Source organism: Scleropages formosus, chromosome 5 (assembly GCF_900964775.1).
Source record: "Scleropages formosus chromosome 5, fSclFor1.1, whole genome shotgun sequence".
Taxonomy (NCBI): Eukaryota; Metazoa; Chordata; class Actinopteri; order Osteoglossiformes; family Osteoglossidae; genus Scleropages; species Scleropages formosus.
Window position 1 is genome coordinate 7,762,854 of NC_041810.1, and position 18,390 is coordinate 7,781,243.

The 18,390-nt window shown below is 52.2% G+C and overlaps 2 protein-coding genes across 4 annotated transcripts; both read left to right on the top strand.

The window, feature by feature from the left end:
- Positions 1-3,186: 3,186 nt before the first annotated feature.
- On the top strand, positions 3,187-12,463 carry LOC108926433 (activity-dependent neuroprotector homeobox protein-like). The gene is made up of 4 exons (XM_018739097.2): positions 3,187-3,332; positions 7,008-7,124; positions 7,294-7,386; positions 8,467-12,463. Exons 2-4 carry the CDS (start codon positions 7,017-7,019, stop codon positions 11,377-11,379), a joined length of 3,114 nt encoding a protein of 1,037 aa, XP_018594613.2. The 5' UTR covers positions 3,187-3,332; positions 7,008-7,016; the 3' UTR covers positions 11,380-12,463.
- Positions 12,464-13,611: 1,148 nt separating this feature from the next.
- LOC108926395 (partitioning defective 6 homolog beta-like) lies at positions 13,612-17,896 on the top strand. 3 transcript variants are annotated; one of them, XM_029252481.1, is made up of 4 exons: positions 13,612-14,005; positions 14,222-14,257; positions 14,949-15,171; positions 16,353-17,896. In XM_029252481.1, the coding sequence occupies exons 1-4, from the start codon at positions 13,940-13,942 to the stop codon at positions 17,144-17,146; spliced, it is 1,119 nt and encodes a 372-aa protein (XP_029108314.1). In that variant the 5' UTR covers positions 13,612-13,939; the 3' UTR covers positions 17,147-17,896. The 3 variants fall into 3 exon arrangements, with proteins under 3 accessions (XP_029108314.1, XP_029108315.1, XP_029108313.1); XM_029252482.1 differs by lacking the exon at positions 14,222-14,257; XM_029252480.1 differs by lacking the exons at positions 13,612-14,005; positions 14,222-14,257 and having other exon boundaries at positions 14,688-15,171.
- The last annotated feature ends 494 nt before the right edge of the window (positions 17,897-18,390 follow it).

Below are 18,390 nucleotides of genomic sequence, written 5' to 3' on the forward strand. Positions count from 1 at the left end.
CTGTGGCTGCTCTTTCCTGCACGTGTCGCCGTACAGGCGGAACTTTCCGGAGTTGTGTCTCCTCTCCTCAGGGGGCCTGTTGCTACTCGCCACCCGCCTCCTGTTGGGTGTGAGCTCTGCTCTGACGTCAGAAGCTCTGTGTCTCAGAGGAAACGAGAAAGGAAGCTTCCTGCGTGTCCCACCTGTCCCAGGTAGAGCTGGTGATGGGTGTCCCCAGGTGTGTCCCCTCCACAGGTGGCGCTGCAGAAAGATGGGAGGACGCCATAAAGGCACCAAGTGTTGCTTTGTAAGTGTATGTTCCTCTCTTTCTGCAAGTCTCTGTGTGTGTGTGTGCGCACTCATGCTCCCCAACAGCCTTACCGCTCTCCTGCTCAGTGTGACAAGTGGTGGTTGAGCGGCGAGAGGCCCTCTGCCTCCCCCTAGAGGTGCGAAGAGGAAGTACCCTTTCCAACAGCGTGTCTCCCCGGAGAGCCCTCGAACCCGGGTTCGGAGCGATCGCACTTCGGCACCCGTGGGCTGAGCCACGTGTGGAACAGGGCCTCCTGCTCCGTGCCTTGATGTGACGCGACGTGTTTACCGTGCTCCAGAAGGGCTGTGCAGCCGAGCTGAGATTTCTGTCATGGAAGCTGGGTCACCGGCGAGAGAAACACTTCAAAGTGCTTTTATTACACAGTAACGCTGCCTGACAGCGTAACGTACAAACACAGTTGTGTCTGTAAGTCTGTTCATAACTCCAGTCGCTTTTACCGCAAAATGACAATCAACAAAAGCTATATACCGTATACTGTAACACACATCTTCTCCTGGACGTTCTGTAAAAATCTCACGTACAGCCGAAATCAAGAACATCTGTGCGGGAAGATTTTTTCATTAACTTTGAAGTACTTTAAACTGATAACACTGGACACGTGACGATGCATCGTCTCCGCAAACTCCTGCAAACACATCAACGTTGCTCATGTTGTCATTGATCACACAGCACACAGGAGCTGTAAACACTGTGGGAGTGAGTTGAATAAGGCGGCGCGACCCCGCCGCTCTGTTCGGCTGGGTTTTACCGGCCCGGAGGGTAAACACGGGTCATCTGGTTCCCTGTGCTGCAAACAGGAATTTTAGAGAATGTGTGACTTTTCAACAGAAACAGAGAATGTTTGCGCTGTTGAAAATTCGCAGCTCGACTGATCGCAACACAAGGAGCCGGAGTAGATGTGGGTACAAGACGACAGACACACTGAAAGCACGGCCGCGCAGTCGCTCTTTACTGCGGTGCCATGCGCACAGGAGAGACCCCTCAGCAGCTCAGAGTTGGGGTCCCTCCCAGCAAACTGCCCCATCTCTCTGTCATCACCTAGTGGGCTGGAGGCACCACACACACACACACACACACACACACACACACACACACACACACACACAGAATACCTACCCAGAGCAGGAGATTACCCTGCAGAAGCCCCTTCAAGGATGCACAGTGAATGAAGGTGTGTGCGTGCGTGCGTGCGTCTGTGTGTCCAGGTGCTCCTGACTCCACCCCCACAGGTGTGCCACTTTATGTGCTACTAAGTCCTCCACGGCCCCCTCACAAGGCTCATCATGACAGGGCCACGCACTGGCCAGTGTGTGTGACAGACCACAAAACAAACACAACAGGTGTGAAGAACTCCACCGGTTGACAGCAATTTTTCCATTTATACCGATAAATACATACATACATTGTCTGAACCGCTTGTCCCATACGGGGTCGCGGGGAACCGGAGCCTACCCGGCAACACAGGACGTATGGCCAGAGGGGGAGGGGACACACCCAGGACGGGACGCCAGTCCATCGCAAGGCACCCCAAGCGGGACTCGAACCCCAGACCCACCGGAGAGCAGGACCAGGTCCAACCCGCTGCGCCACCGCGCCCCCCTACCGATAAATAATACGGTTAAAAAAAAAAAAAACAAAATTTGAGCAATGATGGAAATTTTTTTCAACATATTTGTGGATTACTTTTCATTGCTCTTTATCTTCCCATCAAAATCTGTTAAATCTCCGAAAATCACAGTTTATATTTATTTGACACCTTTCTTCGAGGCCATTCAGCACCTTAGTCCGATTTACCCTTTTATACAGCAGGGAACTTTTCCCTTTACTAAGCAGCTTGACTAAGGGATTCAAACCCAGGTCCTTCATTTTCCAGCTGATGGTTCTAACTACTACGCCACCTACTGGTTGTGCAGCTTGTAAATGTGGGGCTAAAGCAGGAGCCCTCCCTCGAACCGAGGACTTACTGACCAGTAATGACTCTCAGTGTGACCCAACAACTGCCCTCCCACCATCCCACCCCCACCGGTCCGGAAAGTAGTCCAGCCGCAGCAGCGCAGTGATTCGCACAGCGCCACCCGGGGAGGTTCTGAGGCCGTGTGCACATCCGATCCTGCACCAGGGAAAGGCGGCAGCGGACGGAGGCAGGACGCATGCGCGCCACCGGGGCCTTTTGTATTTCGCTCAGATTCCCAGCCAAGGCGCCCCCTACTGGACACTGTACGGCGCGCACAACGATAGCCAGTTTTGTCCCGTGTTTCAGGTGGAAACGTTCTGCCCTGCTTTCGCTCCTTTTGGTAGGTCGAGGCGCCGGGAGGGCCGCCGGTGCGGTAACAGCCGACTTTGGGCACTCTCCGCAAACTCTTCCCTTCGACGCCTCTCCAACTCCAGTGGGGCCGGGCGGCACAATGACTTTCTTATGCAAATGAGCCTCTGCGTCACTTCCGCTCCTCTCCGCTCGCCATTTTGGACGGGGCAGCTCTGCGCTCGCGGTATTGTCTCCGAGAGGAGGGAAGAAAAGTGGCGGCCACTCCGAATAGTACGAACATGGATGTGCTCTGACTGCTCGGCAGTGGTTGATGCGTCGGGCGCCCGCCGTTACTCTTTCCGCCGGGACTCGGCGGCGAGCCGCTGCCTCCCTCGATCGATGTGTGAGACACTGACTGACAGTAGCGCGCGCGGTCACCGCCGGCAGCCGTAGAGGAGCGAGAGGAGGACGGGCGCGAGCTTCGGGGCACTTCGCGGAGGGATACCGCTCCCTCGAGTGCCTCTAGTCCCCTGAGATCCTGTGGTTAGTCGGGGCTCTGCGGTCGCTTCATTTCATCGGGTCACCCACCTCCCCGCTAACCCTGGCGTGGTAGAGCCCTGAACGGCGGCGCCCGTAGAGCGGCTCACCTCGGAACATAACACCGCTGGCAGCGGGAGAGTAAGGCGGAGGAAAAAAGAAGCGGCCACCTATTGTCCAAGCAAGCCGCGGGTCCTGCGTGTCGAGCAGCGAGTCGGCGCGAGGCCGGGGCTCCGTCAGGCAAGTAGAGCCGGGCAGCGGCGAACACGGACACACTCAACACACTCTGACGCACAGAAACACACACGGACTCCCCGCACTGACGGGTACCGAGTTGGTAGAGCGACTGCTGAGCGCCCGAGACCGTAACTAAAAGATGGCTTGTGTGTGCGTGCGCGCGCGTGCGCTTAGGCGATACTCTGTGCACTCAGTGTAGACTGGGTGTGTGGTCCAGCTCCACAACAAACTTGTTCACCATCGCATTTTCTCGCCGAGAAGTGAGCTCATCGAGTTCTTGACACACACGTAACTTGGTGTGTCTTGATCTCTGGGAAATGCGTGTGCGCCATAGACACTATCCGTGGTGATTCTGACTCGGTCCAGTCCAGCACGTGTTGCTGATCTCTTGCATCCGGTCTGGCTGGGAAACCTGCTGCTTTGAGCTCAAACACACACGTGTGTGAGTGAGAGAGACTAGAGCAGGCCACAGAAACAAGACCCATATGAATATGTCCTTCGCACACCATCCACGTCGATGGTGGGAGATAACGAATGGGGAAAAGGGACATACACACACAGCCCCTGGTGTGCATGCAGTCTTTACCCTGTTGTCCCAACAGGCTGCCGTGCCGTGATCTGCATCGCTGCAAAATCTTCGTTTTATCGGTTCATTTCTGGGATAAACCTCAGTCTCTCCACTACCTGTCAGGAAGTGTGTGTGTGTGTGTGTGTGTAAATGGCTGGTGGACTTCGTCTAAAAATACCACTGAAGAGGTTTGTACCTCACAGAAATAGCATGGTCTGCAGCACACTGCCCCTATTTTAAAAAAGCTCATTCAACAGTTTAAAAAAAAAAAAAAAAAAAAAACAGTAGCATCCCTGTTTCTGGCTTGTGATTTATTAATAAAAGAAGAGGAAAAAACTGGTTTTGCCACTTGTGGCAGTGTACTCCAGTTCCTGCCCCTGCAGCGTGGCGGTGTGCGTGCGTGCGTGCGTGCGTGCGTGCGTGTGGAGCCCCTGTCCGCAGAGGAGGGGAAAGCAATGCAGACATCTTAGGCGCTGTTGCAGACTCAATAGGAGGCGCCATTCTGTGGTCACAGGGACAGCCTACAGTGGGTTGGCAGTCTTACATAACTGGGAGGCCGTGTGCTCTCTAGCGCCATCTACCAGGAGCGGGAGAAAGGCAGCCGTCCAGCCGAGTGCCGGGAGGGCTGCGCCCGCAGCGGGCGCCGGAGGCGGGTTCGAGTGTGTTGACAGTCCGGAGCCCTCTCTGTGTGCGGATGCTGTTTGTGGGTTGTTTTTTTTCCAGTGTGTCACGGAGGTGAGTCCAAGGTGTGTCTGCACCCTCACACTATGGTCCTTTCTCACAGCGATCGCAGTCGAACCTCATGGGTTAACGGTTTAGAGGATGTGTGCAGCATTGCCCTGGACCACTCTACCTACTGAGGTGATGAATAATGCATGACAACATTAAAAAGACAATAACGTTTGGAGCACCATCAAAATTAGTTTTTTTTTTGAAGATTTAAGGTTTACCTTCGATTCTCCCACAATTTCTCTGTTGTATCAGGCAGACAACGTGTCACAAGGCTATAGACAATTAGGTTTTGGTTTGTGAGGTAGAGACAGGAAGAGATGAGACCGAGCAGGGCCACAGTGGTGGGTGCATGAACATAGAGAAAGTGGGTGAAGGCAAAAAGGTTTCGACAGATGGATGGAGATGGATAGGTGGAGATTAATCCAGATGGCCTAAGAAAGAGAGACAGATGGAGATGGACTGGAGAATATGGTGATAGATGTAGGTGAAGGCAGGAAGAGAAGCACAAGTCGAGTTGGGTGGAGGCGCAGTACAGAAAGCAATTTACTGGCTGCTGCCCCCCCCCCCGTTTGCCCTCTCCTGCACTGGGGGATGGGGAGATGATGTGGGCAAGAGAGCAGCTAGTTGTAGATGCGGTACTGGAGGCCTCTTGGTTCTGTAATGTGTAGTCCTCAGGGGATTTATGGGTCACTTCATCCAACCCCCCCCCCCAAAAAAAAAAAAATCATCCATTCACACACTCAGGTACTGATTCTGAAAGTGAGAGGGATCTGGGTTGTGAGTTCATGTTAGCTGGTATGAGGCAGTTCTGCTACAGCTGAACCAAAGAGTTGCTCACCTTTGAGTACCTTCAGCTGTTCCTCTCGGGGTTTGTGAGTGGGAGAATCTGCTGTGGGTGCTTCTCTACCAAGGGTACCAAGCCCATTTAGTAGAAATAAAGGTGATTTTTCTTAGTGGAAAAAGGTGGCTGATGGTAAAGACTCTTCCTGGTGGCTTTATGATTCAGGTGTGAACTGAATTTTGGTACAGTAGTGGTAACTTATCTGTATTCTAAATATTATATCTTTAGCCACTAGTTCTAAAGTAACCAGTATCTTTGGTGTGTGGACAAAGTTTGGGAAATCATACCCATTAATACAGTTTTATAAATTGTACCATTTTATTTTAGCCTTGGAAGAAGCACAGCTGGAATATCCTGCAACACACCTTGCTTTGTTATGTTTTGTACAGCCCACCCACAGTTCTCTCATTACAGTACTGTTCTTTTTGGCTTACCATTTCCACCGAGTGGAGAACGGACATGCTCCGCAACATGGTGCTCAGAGTAGTTGTCTGCTGACAGCGCAGCAGCAGTCAGTTATTGGTCCAAATTATTCCGTTTAACTCGCGTTTGAGTTGTCAGTCCTCCTCAGATTGAAAGAACATGTTACAGACTGGCGTGCTGTGTACACAAGAGGAAGAGACTTGCTGAGCCATGGCACGTATACTGTCATGGTATCTCACCCATGACAGCTGATGACTTTGTGCACAACAGCCTTCTGGAGCTACCGCACTTCCCTCTACCTTGCCTATAGGAACTTGTTAGCGTGGGGTGTTACGTTACTTCATTTCATTTAGCAGAAAAGCGTCTTCCAATCAGCACTTTATAGTGTTTTGAGCCTACATTTTATTCACCCAAGGTGACATACTGCTGTATTCACTACTTACTCATTCGTACATCAGTGAAACACACTGTCACTCGCACACTGGGTGACTTGCTCACCAATCTGCCTGAACAGCATGTCTTTGAATTGTGGAAGGAAACCAGAGTACTTGGCAGAAACCCATGCAGACATGGGGAAAACATTCAAACTCCACACAGACCAAGCAAGGATAGAACTCGCATCCTCTCGCACCACCCAGGCGCTACGAGACAGCAGCGCTACTCGCTGTGCCACTGTGGGTGCTACACAGGACTGCACAGGCCACTCTCAGAAAATGAACCTTCCTGATTTTCGTTGTGGGTTGCCATAGGGACACGGATTACAGGAGATCAGAAGGCAGAGAACTGGTGATGGTGTTAGAGGAAACATGGTATGTATGTTGTCTTCTGTCCTGCAGCAGCCTGGTAGTGCTAATCAGGGTTTCTCTGCTTCTAGAAAAATTAAAAATAAAAATAAAAAAAAAAAACCTCTTGCACATGAAGGTCACTCACATGGTTGACATCCTCCTGGTTAATGGGCTGTCTCTGCAGAATATCTCAAAAATGGATTTTTAGGTATTGGACTGGTGCCTCAGAAGGTTGTGTCATGGCTGTCACCTGTTAACCGTTAGTCGTCCGTCTGCTATATTTATACATGTTCTCTGTTTGTGATATTACTTCCTGTTCTTTCACCCAGGTTGGAAGCATGTTTCAGTCCCCTGTGCACAACCTTTACAGTATACGCAAAGCCAGGAAAAATGTCAAGCTGATTCTGGGCGACATTGGCTTGGAGTTCTGCAAGGACTATGTAGAGGTAACTCTTTTGGGTTGGTTTATTGAAATTTTAATTTAAAAAAAACTATTTGGTCTTCAGTGGACAATGGACTAAATCACAGTGATTTTGAAGAGATTTTTTTAAAATATTTGTACTGAATTTTTGTTTTGTGTGTTTCATATTTAGTATTGTCACTTTTTTCCATCAGGACTTCAAGGAGTTTTGTCCTAATGAGTTCTACATAAAAAATACCAGTTGGGACGATGTGTGCATGTGGGATCCATCTTTAACAAAAGCACAGGCAAGTCAGATTTGGCCTTCATGTGACTACGCAATGATGCAGGAGATTGCAGCGGGAAAATGTGCTGATGTAATGTATCGCCAACAAAAGACACTCGTTATACAGCCATTCACTTACCTCAACTTCAGGGCTGTGTACTGTTACTCCAGGTATAAGGACACTGTCCATGGTTGTGTGGACTTTTCAGTCCAGTAATGCACCTGAAACATCTTCGACCGTATGGATTGAACTGTTTGTTCAGATTGGCAGCTAGCCTCAGAGAAGGAATACTGAAACTGCGTGTATGTACGGAGGATGCGTGGAATGGATTCCATCTCAGTCTGTGTTCATGTAAAATGTGCACACAGGACAGCACTGAATTGTTTAATGTGGACATAGACTGATGTTGATAGAAGCCAGGTTGGGATGAAATTACAGTATAGATCTCATGCAAAGTGTTGTAAAAGTGATTGTTCTACTTATTAGAAATGGTCATAGTCAAGATCCTCACTCTGCCTGCCTGTTCACTCCAGATGCATATGAGGCTCTACTTCAGCAAATTACCTAATTTGCTGCTGTTTGTTTGCCACTTTGACAAGCCATTTAATTATTTTTAGTATAGCATACACTCCTTAATTGGCCTGCAGATATATTGCTAAATTAGCTGCACTATTGTTTCAGTACAACTGAAAATTATTGTAAAACTTGCAGTCTGCGTGCAGAATATCCATAACTTTAACATATGTTTTGAGTCATTTTTATGTGAACTTGTTGGTTTGGAAATGGAATATTTCTCTAATAATTAATGGGAATAGCTTCTTTGATATCTGGACACTGGAGGGGGCATGTACTCTTGCCCATTTGTCCTCCCAGAATGCAGGCTAAACACATCCTTTGCATGCGAGATGTTTATTCACCTTACAAAAGGTCAAGAGGACCATAACTGTATATTTTAGCCATTGGGATGGTCGATAATTTTTCATATTCCACTGTCAGGTGTGATACTGCTAATTTAATACATTATATAAAGAAAATACTCAGTCTTTAGTAGATACTGCTGGTGTATCTCCTTTAACTGTTGCCCTTGGTGCCCTCCAACAGGAGTACAGGTCAAAGCCCTTCTGGTGCTCAGGATGTTCCTTCTCCTCAAAGTTCTTCTCAGCTTACAAGAGCCACTTCCGCAATGTGCACAGCGAGGACTTCGAGAGCCGCATCCTGCTCAACTGCCCATACTGCACCTTCAATGGGAACAAAGCCACCCTGGAGACCCACATCAGGTTGTTTCATGTGCCCAACAAGAGCACGGGGGCTGGAGTCTCTTCAACAGTGAAGGACGGTGCCCCCAAGGGCCGGCCACTGGACAGTGCGGAGCAGGCTGTGTACTACTGTAAGAAGTGCACTTACCGGGACCCTCTGTACAATGTGGTGCGGAAGCACATCTACCGGGAGCACTTCCAGCATGTGGCTGCCCCCTACGTCTCCAAAGCTGCTGAGAAATGCGTCAATGGCGGGACTGCCCCAACCCCCACCAACCCCCGCGATGCAGACGCCATCCATTGCAAGCGCTGTCTGTTCATCCCACGTACGTACGAGGCACTAGTTCAGCATGTCATCGAGGACCATGAGCGCATTGGTTACCAGGTGACTGCCATGATTGGCCACACCAGTGTGGTGGTGTCTCGGCCTCAGCCTGCGGTGTTGGTCTCCCCGAAGCTCCAGGATAAAAGCATTCTGGGGGTGACGGCGAAAGGCTCCCTGGTGACCAGCGGTGTCCATGCGATCAATGCCCAGCAGTTTAACCGGCTCTCCCAGTCCAAGGCAGGCATGCTGTCTTCAGTCCCCCTGAAGCAGGGCCAGTTTGGCCTGAAGGGCTCTGCCACGCAGGTCTTCTCCGTGGCCAATCCACAGGTACGTGTCACGCTTCACAGCAGTCAGCAGGGGCCGCTCACTATCCGGGCGAACCTGTCCTCCGGGAACAACACGCGCGGTCTAGCAGTGACTGGCCAAGTGCCAGCTCGCCTCAGCATCCAGGCAGGAAGTTCCTCCTCCCCAATGGTCGCATCTTCCGTACTGAAACCTGTTCCGTTGTCATCGCAAGTGCAGGCTGCTGCCACGACGGTAACCTCCATTAATCCCGGTAAAAAGGGTGGTAGTGGCTCCCTCCTGGGTACCTCCTACACGCAGAAGTGGAAGATCTGCACAATCTGCAACGAGCTTTTCCCAGAGAATGTGTACAGTGCACACTTTGAGAAGGAGCACAAGGCGGAGAAGGTGCGAGCAGTAGCCAACTACATTATGAAGATCCACAACTTCACCAGCAAATGTCTCCACTGCAACCGCTACCTACCCAGTGACACGCTGCTCAATCACATGCTGATCCATGGCCTCTCCTGCCCACACTGCCGGGCCACCTTCAATGACGTCGAGAAGATGGTTGTGCACACGCGAATGGTACACCCGGATGAGACTGTGGGCCCCCGCAATGACTCTCCGCTGACCTTTGACCTCACCCTCCAGAACAGCAACCCCAAAAATGTCCAGCTCATTGTCACAACGTACAACATGCGGGATGCTCCGGAGGAATCGGTGGCCTTCCATGCCCAGAACAACTCCACGACAGTTGTGTCCCAGGCTGCAAAAGTGCCCCCGAAGGTAGCAGAGGTGCAGAGCAACATGCTGACAAAGGCCATGCCACAGGCGGCAGTGCCGTACAAGAAGGATGTAGGCAAGACTCTGTGTCCACTGTGCTTTTCCATCCTCAAAGGCCCGATCTCGGACGCGCTGGCTCACCATTTACGGGAGCGCCACCAGGTCATACAGACAGTGCATCCGGTGGAGAAGAAGCTGACCTACAAGTGCATTCACTGTCTGGGCGTGTACACCAGCAACATGACTGCGTCCACGATCACGTTGCACCTGGTGCACTGCCGCGGTGTGGGCAAGGCACAGAATGGACCTGACTCCCGGCCGGCGCTGGCCGGTCCCACCAAACGTGAACTGGAGCCCGCAGACTCGTATCCCGCCAAAAGGCTCAAATTGCAGGAGACGGAGCGCTGCCCATCTCCAGTGACTGGTGACAGTTTGGAGGAGCCGGTGGCTCTGGCGCTGGACCCCAAGGGACACGAAGATGAGTCGTATGAGGCCCGCAAGGCCTTCCTCACAGCCTATTTTAACCGGCAGCCCTACCCGTCCCGCCGGGAAGTGGAGAAACTGGCCTCCGCTTTGTGGCTGTGGAAGTCTGATGTCGCCAGCCACTTTGCCAACCGGCGGCGGACGTGTCTGCAGGACTTTGAGTTGAGGAAGCACAGTGTCCTTTTGGGCTTCGACATGCAGGAGGTCAGCAAGCTGAGGCACAGCCTGGACTTCGGTTCAGAGTGGCTCTTTCAGAGCAAGCCGGCCAACAAGAAACGGACATCCAAACACATGGTTGGGCAGTCCGCGGAATCCGCCAGCCGCCACCGAGGGAATGTCTCAGTGGCTGTTGCCCATCTGCACCAACAGGGGATGCTCACAAACGGACCACACAGGACAATCCAAGGTACCTTAAAGCCGACTTCTGGGAAGGAATTGGAGACTATTACGGTGGACTCGGACAGCGAGTCTGAGGAGGAGCGTTGCTGCAGGATGGGAAACAGCAGGACGCTTGATATGGAGAGGTACAAGAATAACGTCGACGCTGTGCAGAGTCAGGAGCCAACGGCTAGCATGGCCGAATCTGCTCTTGGGGGTGAAAAGGTGCGCTTGCAGACCCCATCGAGCAAGGGCCCATCCGCTCATAGCCAGAACGGTTACAGGCTGGAGGAGCACGAGGCACAGCATTGCAAGGCAGAAGCTGAGGTGGAGGGGGACGGCTGGTCAGCCTCTAACATGTGGCAAAACCTGAGTGGCAGAGGAACACGGGAAGCAGTGGGGGAGGGGATCCTGGAGACATCCGAAGATGGCGTGACGGGAGGCGCGCAGCCGCTGCCTGCTCTGCTGGGTGGGGGGCTGGAGCTTAGCAGTCAGGATGCGTGACAGACACACACAGCTAACCTCAAACAGAGCCACTCCTCGGGTGCCGGCAAGTGCGCCTGGACAGTTGGGACCGGCAGCTGAGGGACTGTGACCCTGGGAACCTTCTTGCTCACAAGCCGTTGTCTGGAGAACAGAAGCAAAGGAACAGAGTTTTGGATGTTCTAGAGCGCTGCTTTGTGTCAAGGTGCCCCACAGGGTTAAAGGTGGAATACTCTGCCTTTGTGCAGGTGACATGGTGTTGAAGATGCAAAAAAGTAATGCCTTCAGTGTATTTAATGTCTTCAGATGCTCAGTAAGATGTTTTTATTTGGCCCTTTGGAACGTTACGGGATTGTGACTGGGCAGCCGCTATGACGTTTTGAAGCTGAAAAATCCTAACTCTTTAATCAAACACAATACTGTATATTTGTACAGTCTTTTAGACCAATTTTAGACTTGTTGCTTTAGTGCGTGCGTCTTCGCTCTACTTACTGCTCTTAGTGCTCAAGTCAGGTCTTATGATCTGCCTCGGGCCACTTTTCTGGGTAGTAAGTGTTGTCTTGTTCTGTTCCATTTCATTATTTTGTAACAAAACTAGTATTTTGCAAAACAAATCTATATGACCTTGAATTACAAGTTGACATTTCTGTTTTGTGCTGTAAAAACCATACATTGGTTCTTTTTTTCGTTCCAGGATGGTTCATCTCGCTGCCTTCAGCGAGTAGCAATTCCAGCTCTTTTCCCTCATGTAGTGTTTTAAAGTTCTGATTGATTTTGCCAGAGATCAGTCCTCAGAGCTACACAGTACCTTTCTGAAGAGGTTTAAATTTTTTTTATATAAACTGACACCCTTTCTGTGGTGTGAACATTTATTAATGTATGACTCTATGGAATGTTAATTTGTGGTCTCATCTCCCTTTTGTGTTTTTCATTGAAGCCTTTTTTTGAACAATTAAAGTGATGCATTGTTCACACAAATGGCTGCTGCTGGATTACTGACCACCCAATGGAGCAATGCAGCCGGTGCATTGACTGGTGGGCCAGGGCGGGGTGGGGGTGAAGTCTCCTGCCAGACCCTCATCATGTTATCCTGAATTTTACTTTGTTTCCCTGTTTTTGCTGAAAAATTAAAATTTCTCATTTTCAGATGGGTTGTTTGTTGTACTATTAACATTTTCACTACAATTGATGGTATTTTAAAATCATTTACCTCTTTTTGAAGTAGTGTTCACTTTAAAGATGGTGTCAAAGCAAATGCTGGTGCAGATGAACACACACACACAGAGCACTTTGGCGAATGTTTGAGTTCCCTCTTTGACACCGATTTGCCTTTGGGATGAGGAGGATGTTGTCTGTACGACGGTGTTCATCTGTGGAGCCGCTGTGTGAGCTGGGGGGCAGTGAGCCCCGCTTGACGGATACACGCTCCTGCTGAAGCAGCTGCTGAGTGAAGAAAATGCTTTTTTTGAAAGTCTGCCACTGGACTGTAACTCTCCTCCCCATGTGTGTTCTTCCTGAAGTTCCACACCACCTTTCCCAACCGTTTTCCTATGCAAATCCGAAGCAGGTGAATAGTTGGGCCAAGCTGCTGAAATAAGGTCACTTTTCGGGAAACTAACCGGATGAGATCCTTTCTCATCTGGTCTAAACCCCCTCACTGCTTGCCTGGATGTGGCCTGCTGGGTTCGGGAGGGGACCCCCCCCCCACCACTGTGCACCAGAACCACGTGGGGGCTGGGCTCGCTTCGCTCCGCAGTGCCGGCTGCAGTGGGGATCCTGCAGGGCTTGGCGTAGGGGGAAGGGCAGCGCGCACCGCTCGGGACGCTGTCTCCCTCCAGCGGCCGAGCGCCAGTTCCACCGCTTCCTGGAGCCCGGAGACGGCGGTCACGTGCAGGTCCACGGCGCTCTGTCCTGCCAGCGGCGGGGGCCCGGAAAGGCCAGCTGCCCTGTTGCCATAGCGACTGTCACCAGGATAAACACCCTGAAGCCAAGAGCTGTCTGCCTGTCAGTGTAAAGCGGTGCAGGTGCAGTAAAAGACCCCGGTGGAGTCCATTTTTCCACAAAGAGCCGCCCTCCTGTCCTTTTCTGTACCTGTACCGCGTGGGGCTACGGAGCTTTTTCCGCCGGCGACACAAGGTGGCGCCCTTGTTCGCAGTGCGGCGCGGTACAGTACCGTGCCTGTGCCCCGGTGTTTACCCCCAGACCGGCGCTGAACCACTAAATCACAGGGCATCGCGTCGCCGCGCGCGCTGCGGGCGGGTCTTCCACACATGACACACTGGTCCCACTTAGTTTATTACTCACCTGTGCGAACTTTCAGGGCTGTGCGCGCCTCCCATGAGCGCGCCTCATGAGCGCGCCTCTGCCGCCGGCGGCAGCAGCGACAGCAGGAGCAGCAGCTTCCTCCGCGCCCGCGGTCGGTGTGCGCGGCCAACAGCCAGTTATGGGCACGAGGCACCTGCAGGGGTAAAACGGGCACACCTGTCCTGTCCGAGCTCGGCACGTACGTCGTGGGCGTCGCGCGCTGCCCGACTCGACTGGCGGCCGGAGGTCCGAGGCTGTGGAGCTTCGCCGCTGAGGGATGATCAGAAAGCGTCGGGTGTCCGAGAGCGTAGGCGCGCGCCCCGGCGTAGAGGTGAAGAGTAAGGTAATTATTATTATTATTATAGTAATATAATATATGTCCGCCTCTCACTGCTCGCTCCACAGTTACGATTTCAGTACTGATTTAGATAATATGACTGTTCCGGGTGTAGTAACGTTGTTACCTTTTTAGAAACTGTTCGTGTATAAAATCATGTGTCCGTCGAGTTGCGACATAAACATGTTAGTTCTGTACTGATGGAAACTGGACCCCCCGCAGAGCATTGAAAGGGAGCCCCAGACGGGACGGCGCGAGGTGAGCGGAAAAAGTGCGTCTCGCACGGAAAGAGTAAAGGGGGGGGGGGGGGGGGGGGGGGGGGGGGGGCACAGGTCAGGAGAAATAACAGAAATTGGCGATAATGGTTATAAAAGAAACACAAGTACCGACAAACTGAACCTTTTTTCTTTTAATCGTCTGGGAGCCCAGACCATCAATGATCATCACAGGGCAATCTCTCTGTCTCTCTCACACACACACACACACACACACACACACACACACACACACACACACACACACACACACACACACACACACACACACACACACACACCATGCCGCCTCCACCTGAAATGTGTGCCTTTAGACTGTGGGTGGAAACCCATGGCAAAGTCCACGTGGACTGAGGCCGCTGCGAACACCGCCCCCCCCCCCATGCCGCCAAAGAAAGAGCACAGGGAGGAAATAAAAGAAAGAGGAATAGAGGGGGGGAACCCGAACTGCAGAGATGTCCAGGGTCCAACATTATGGACTCACATTTTCTGCGCCCACAGACGAGGCACCAGTGTTGCACTTTTGCCGTTTTCAGGTGAACACCGCTTTCACTTTGCAGGGAGCGATGCTCATTACTGTACGAGGGGGGCCACGTGGGACCGGGGCCTGTCCTTTCTCTCACGTTTTTCCTCTCGTTTCCGGTCGCTCCTGCATCCCGTCGCCGCCGGAGCAGTTTGGAGCCGAATTCCGCCGCTTCTCTCTGGAGCCGTCCGAACTGGACCGCTTCCACGACTTCTACAGCCTGCTGCAGCTCGTGCACCGCATCCCGGACGTGGACATCCTGGTGGGGTACGCAGACACCCGGGGGGGCATGCTGCCCATCACCAATGACGACAGTTACCGGAAGGCCGTGTCCAGCGCCAGGCCGCTGCTGCGCATCTTCCTGCACAGGAAAGGTAAGCGGGAAGGAGAGGAGACCGCGGTAAAGCGAGGTTTTGGGGGCACCGTTACTTCGAGAGTAATTCCTTTCTCTGACGCACTGGTCCAAAACAACTTGTGCTGTAGGGTACTTCTTACTCTAATCAGTTCAGGATGAGAGCCATGCTAAAGGGTACTAGAGCAGGAAGTGGGATTCGCACCCGCGACTTTCACTGGCTCCGGCTGTTTGGGGACACGCTGCCCCGTGGGGTTTCCGCATTGAATGTGCTCCTGCACAGAGACCTCACACGCAGCTGCAGTGTGTGTATCTGCTGTGCGGATGCTGATGAGTGCGCGGTCTTGGTCCTTGAAGTGTGTGTGAGTGTATGGGAGAGGGAAAGAGAGACGATGTGTTTCCCTGTCACGGCTGCCCTCGCTCCAGCTCTTTGCTTTTCGCCGATTTTCGCGGAAGTGCGTGAGCGAACGAGGAAAGCCCAGCGGTGTGTTTGCTCATGGAGGGAACTGCTCGCTGTCACCAACACTTGACAAACAGAAATACTTTGTGCTGGAGAGCTGCCCCGAGCTGTGTGTGTTTACCACGGTACACCTGCGAGCTGCAGTGAGCGCACTGTGCTGCTGCACAGGTATAAATGCTAATGAGCTGGAGTATCGGTGCTGCTACTGGCACTGGGGTGCGTGGAATCCGTGGGGCAGAGAGGACGCTGGATTTGTCATCCGTCTGCGATCCCCGTCGAACCCGGGACCCTTTTCTATGAGTCGCCGTTGAGACGTCAGCAGATACTAACACACCCTCACCCCTGGCTGCTAACACTCGCTTCCTTTTCCCATCTGCTGATAACGCAGCTGATTTGCATAACGTGTACAAGTGAAACGCGTGTCCATGTGCTGCCCGATACCATCGCAGCGTCCTGCCCTCGGCTCCCGGGGCTGGAACTCACGGGGGTTTTCGAACCGCCCTCTTCTCGCTCCGCTGTGGGACTCGTTCCGTCTCCTGCGGCATCCCACGCGAGGAGGTTCCGCGCCCAAGGTCTCCTTTCAAAGCCGCACATTTCATATCTGCGTTTACATTTATTTATGTCTGAGAGTTTGACCTTTGACTCCAAGTATCGACAGTCAGTTAAAATTTGGCTACAGCCTGGTGCTCTGTAGGGAAGTGTGGCTCGGCACCCTGGACCCTTCACTCTGCGTGTGTCCACAGATGACGCGGACCCAAACGCATTCTTCAGAGATGCTCCGCAGGGGAAGAAACAGGTTCTGGGGGCGGTGCTCCGGCGAGCCCGGCGCAAACCGCCCGTGGTCATCGGTCTGCCGCGAGACTTCCGGCCTGTGTCCGCGGTGCTCGACGCGGACGTGCTTCCCGCGTGGCTGCGGCGCGTGCGACTCCACCGGCGCGGTTCGGACCACCCGCTCGGCTTCTACATCCGGGACGGCACCGCCGAGGTGCTCACGTCGCGAGGAGTGCGGAGGGTCCCGGGAGTGTTCATCTCGCGGGTGGCGCCCGGCGGTCTGGCCCACAGCTCGGGGCTGCTGTCCGCCAACGACCAGGTCCTCGAGGTGAACGGCGTCCCCGTGGCAGGGAAGTCCCTGGACCAGGTGACCGACATGATGGTTGCCAACAGCCACAACTTGATCGTCACGGTCAGGCCGGCCGACCAGCGGCATAACGTGGTGCGACCGTGGTCCGGTGCTGACCCACAACTGCCCTTTGGCATCGAGCAGAACTTCCTGTCTGAGGAAGAGGAGGAGAGCGAAGAGGAAGACCTGGTAACGGAGGCCGGGCGGGAGCCGAGGCCCGTCCCACGGTACGAGCTGCACCTGGGGCTGAGGCCGGCTGCCCCGCGGACCCCCAGCAGCAGTAGCGTGGGGTCTCAGAGCACCGTGGACAGTGGGCAGGGAGCGGTGGGGGTGGGGCCAGATCCAGAGGAGGAGTCAAAGGAGGAGCCTAAGGAGGAGAGCAGCTCGGGGGATGAAGGAGTGGCTGTTACGCTGTAACGACACACATAGAGTGTATCTCTCGCTCTCTCCCACACACAAAGGTGTAAACACACACACACACACACCCACATATCACATCAACCCGTGTAACGCAAGACATTATGAGACACACAGTTGACACCTGGGAACCAAACACCCGTTACAGTAAATTACTGCATTTGCTACAAGGTGTAAATTCTCAACTCGAGTGGAGTCCAGGCGCAGTTGTACAACGAACAAATAAGACTGATAAACAAAGGCTAATTAAGTTTCCAATCTTTCCATGATTCAAACACTTTCCTGTTTATTTTTTTAATAGCTTTTTCTTTGCTCATCTATTTTCTAATACGGCTCCTCTCGTAGCAGTGAAGATGACCTGTATTTACCACACCAGCTGATAGGTGGCAGTAAAGAGCAGCCAAACAGAAGAACAGTGTGGAACCGCTTTATTTCAACTCCCTTCCACGGTGTTTGCAGCTCCTGTCTGTTTCTCCTGAGTGTCAGCGATCAGTGACAGGATTATTAACGCTGTGCACGTCTACGGGACGAATTAGTTGAGAGTGAGCAGGTGTTTGCGGCGACAACACAATTTTTTGTAGTTATTTTATCTAGGTTTTAATTTTAATGTAGCTTTCATTTTAAAATTGTCATACCATTTTTTTAAAAATTCCTATAGCTATATCTCAGATTTTTACAAATGATAACCCATAAACAGACTGAGTGAGGAGTGGACGAAGTGGACACACACAAACTGCAAATTATGTCCTCTTGCTGGAAGCTGCACACTCACCATTGTCTTATTCTATATTTTCTTTGTTTCAATAACATTTCGTTGCTCAGAATCATTACATGGATGTTCTTTTTTTTAATGGAGGAGTAATAAAACCGTATTGCCTCTTTCACTCAGTGTTATGGTGTAATAACGTGTTTACGATCAGCGAGGGATGAACTGGGTTCTGAACCTGGATTCACATTTACACGCTTTCAAACTAATTGGCTGTGTGTGTCCTCTAGGCAGCAATTCCATTCACCGCAGTGTATTTTCGTAGATCTCTCTTCTCACACAGTGACAGAGAGTGCTGAACAAAGGCTTGAAACACTTTTTTTTTTTTAGCACTTTCCTGGACCGGACCCACGGGTCGCACTCACGGAGAATAAGTACACGGTTCAAAGGTCACCTCGAAGCAAGAAGTCAGAGAAAGTAATGCTCTTTGGCCCTTGCTCATCCACTGCCCCGCTCACATGTTTGCGCGCATTCGCAC

Bases quoted from the DNA above. Each gene is read 5' to 3' on its own strand.
- LOC108926433 (XM_018739097.2), top strand. From the start codon at position 7,017: ATGTTTCAGTCCCCTGTGCACAACCTTTACAGTATACGCAAAGCCAGG. The intron at 7,125-7,293 runs GTAACTCTTTTG...TTTTTCCATCAG, and splicing joins TCTGCAAGGACTATGTAGAG to GACTTCAAGGAGTTTTGTCC. The intron at 7,387-8,466 runs GCAAGTCAGATT...GCCCTCCAACAG, and splicing joins CATCTTTAACAAAAGCACAG to GAGTACAGGTCAAAGCCCTT.
- LOC108926395 (XM_029252480.1), top strand. From the start codon at position 14,730: ATGTCCAGGGTCCAACATTATGGACTCACATTTTCTGCGCCCACAGAC. The intron at 15,172-16,352 runs GTAAGCGGGAAG...GTGTGTCCACAG, and splicing joins CATCTTCCTGCACAGGAAAG to ATGACGCGGACCCAAACGCA.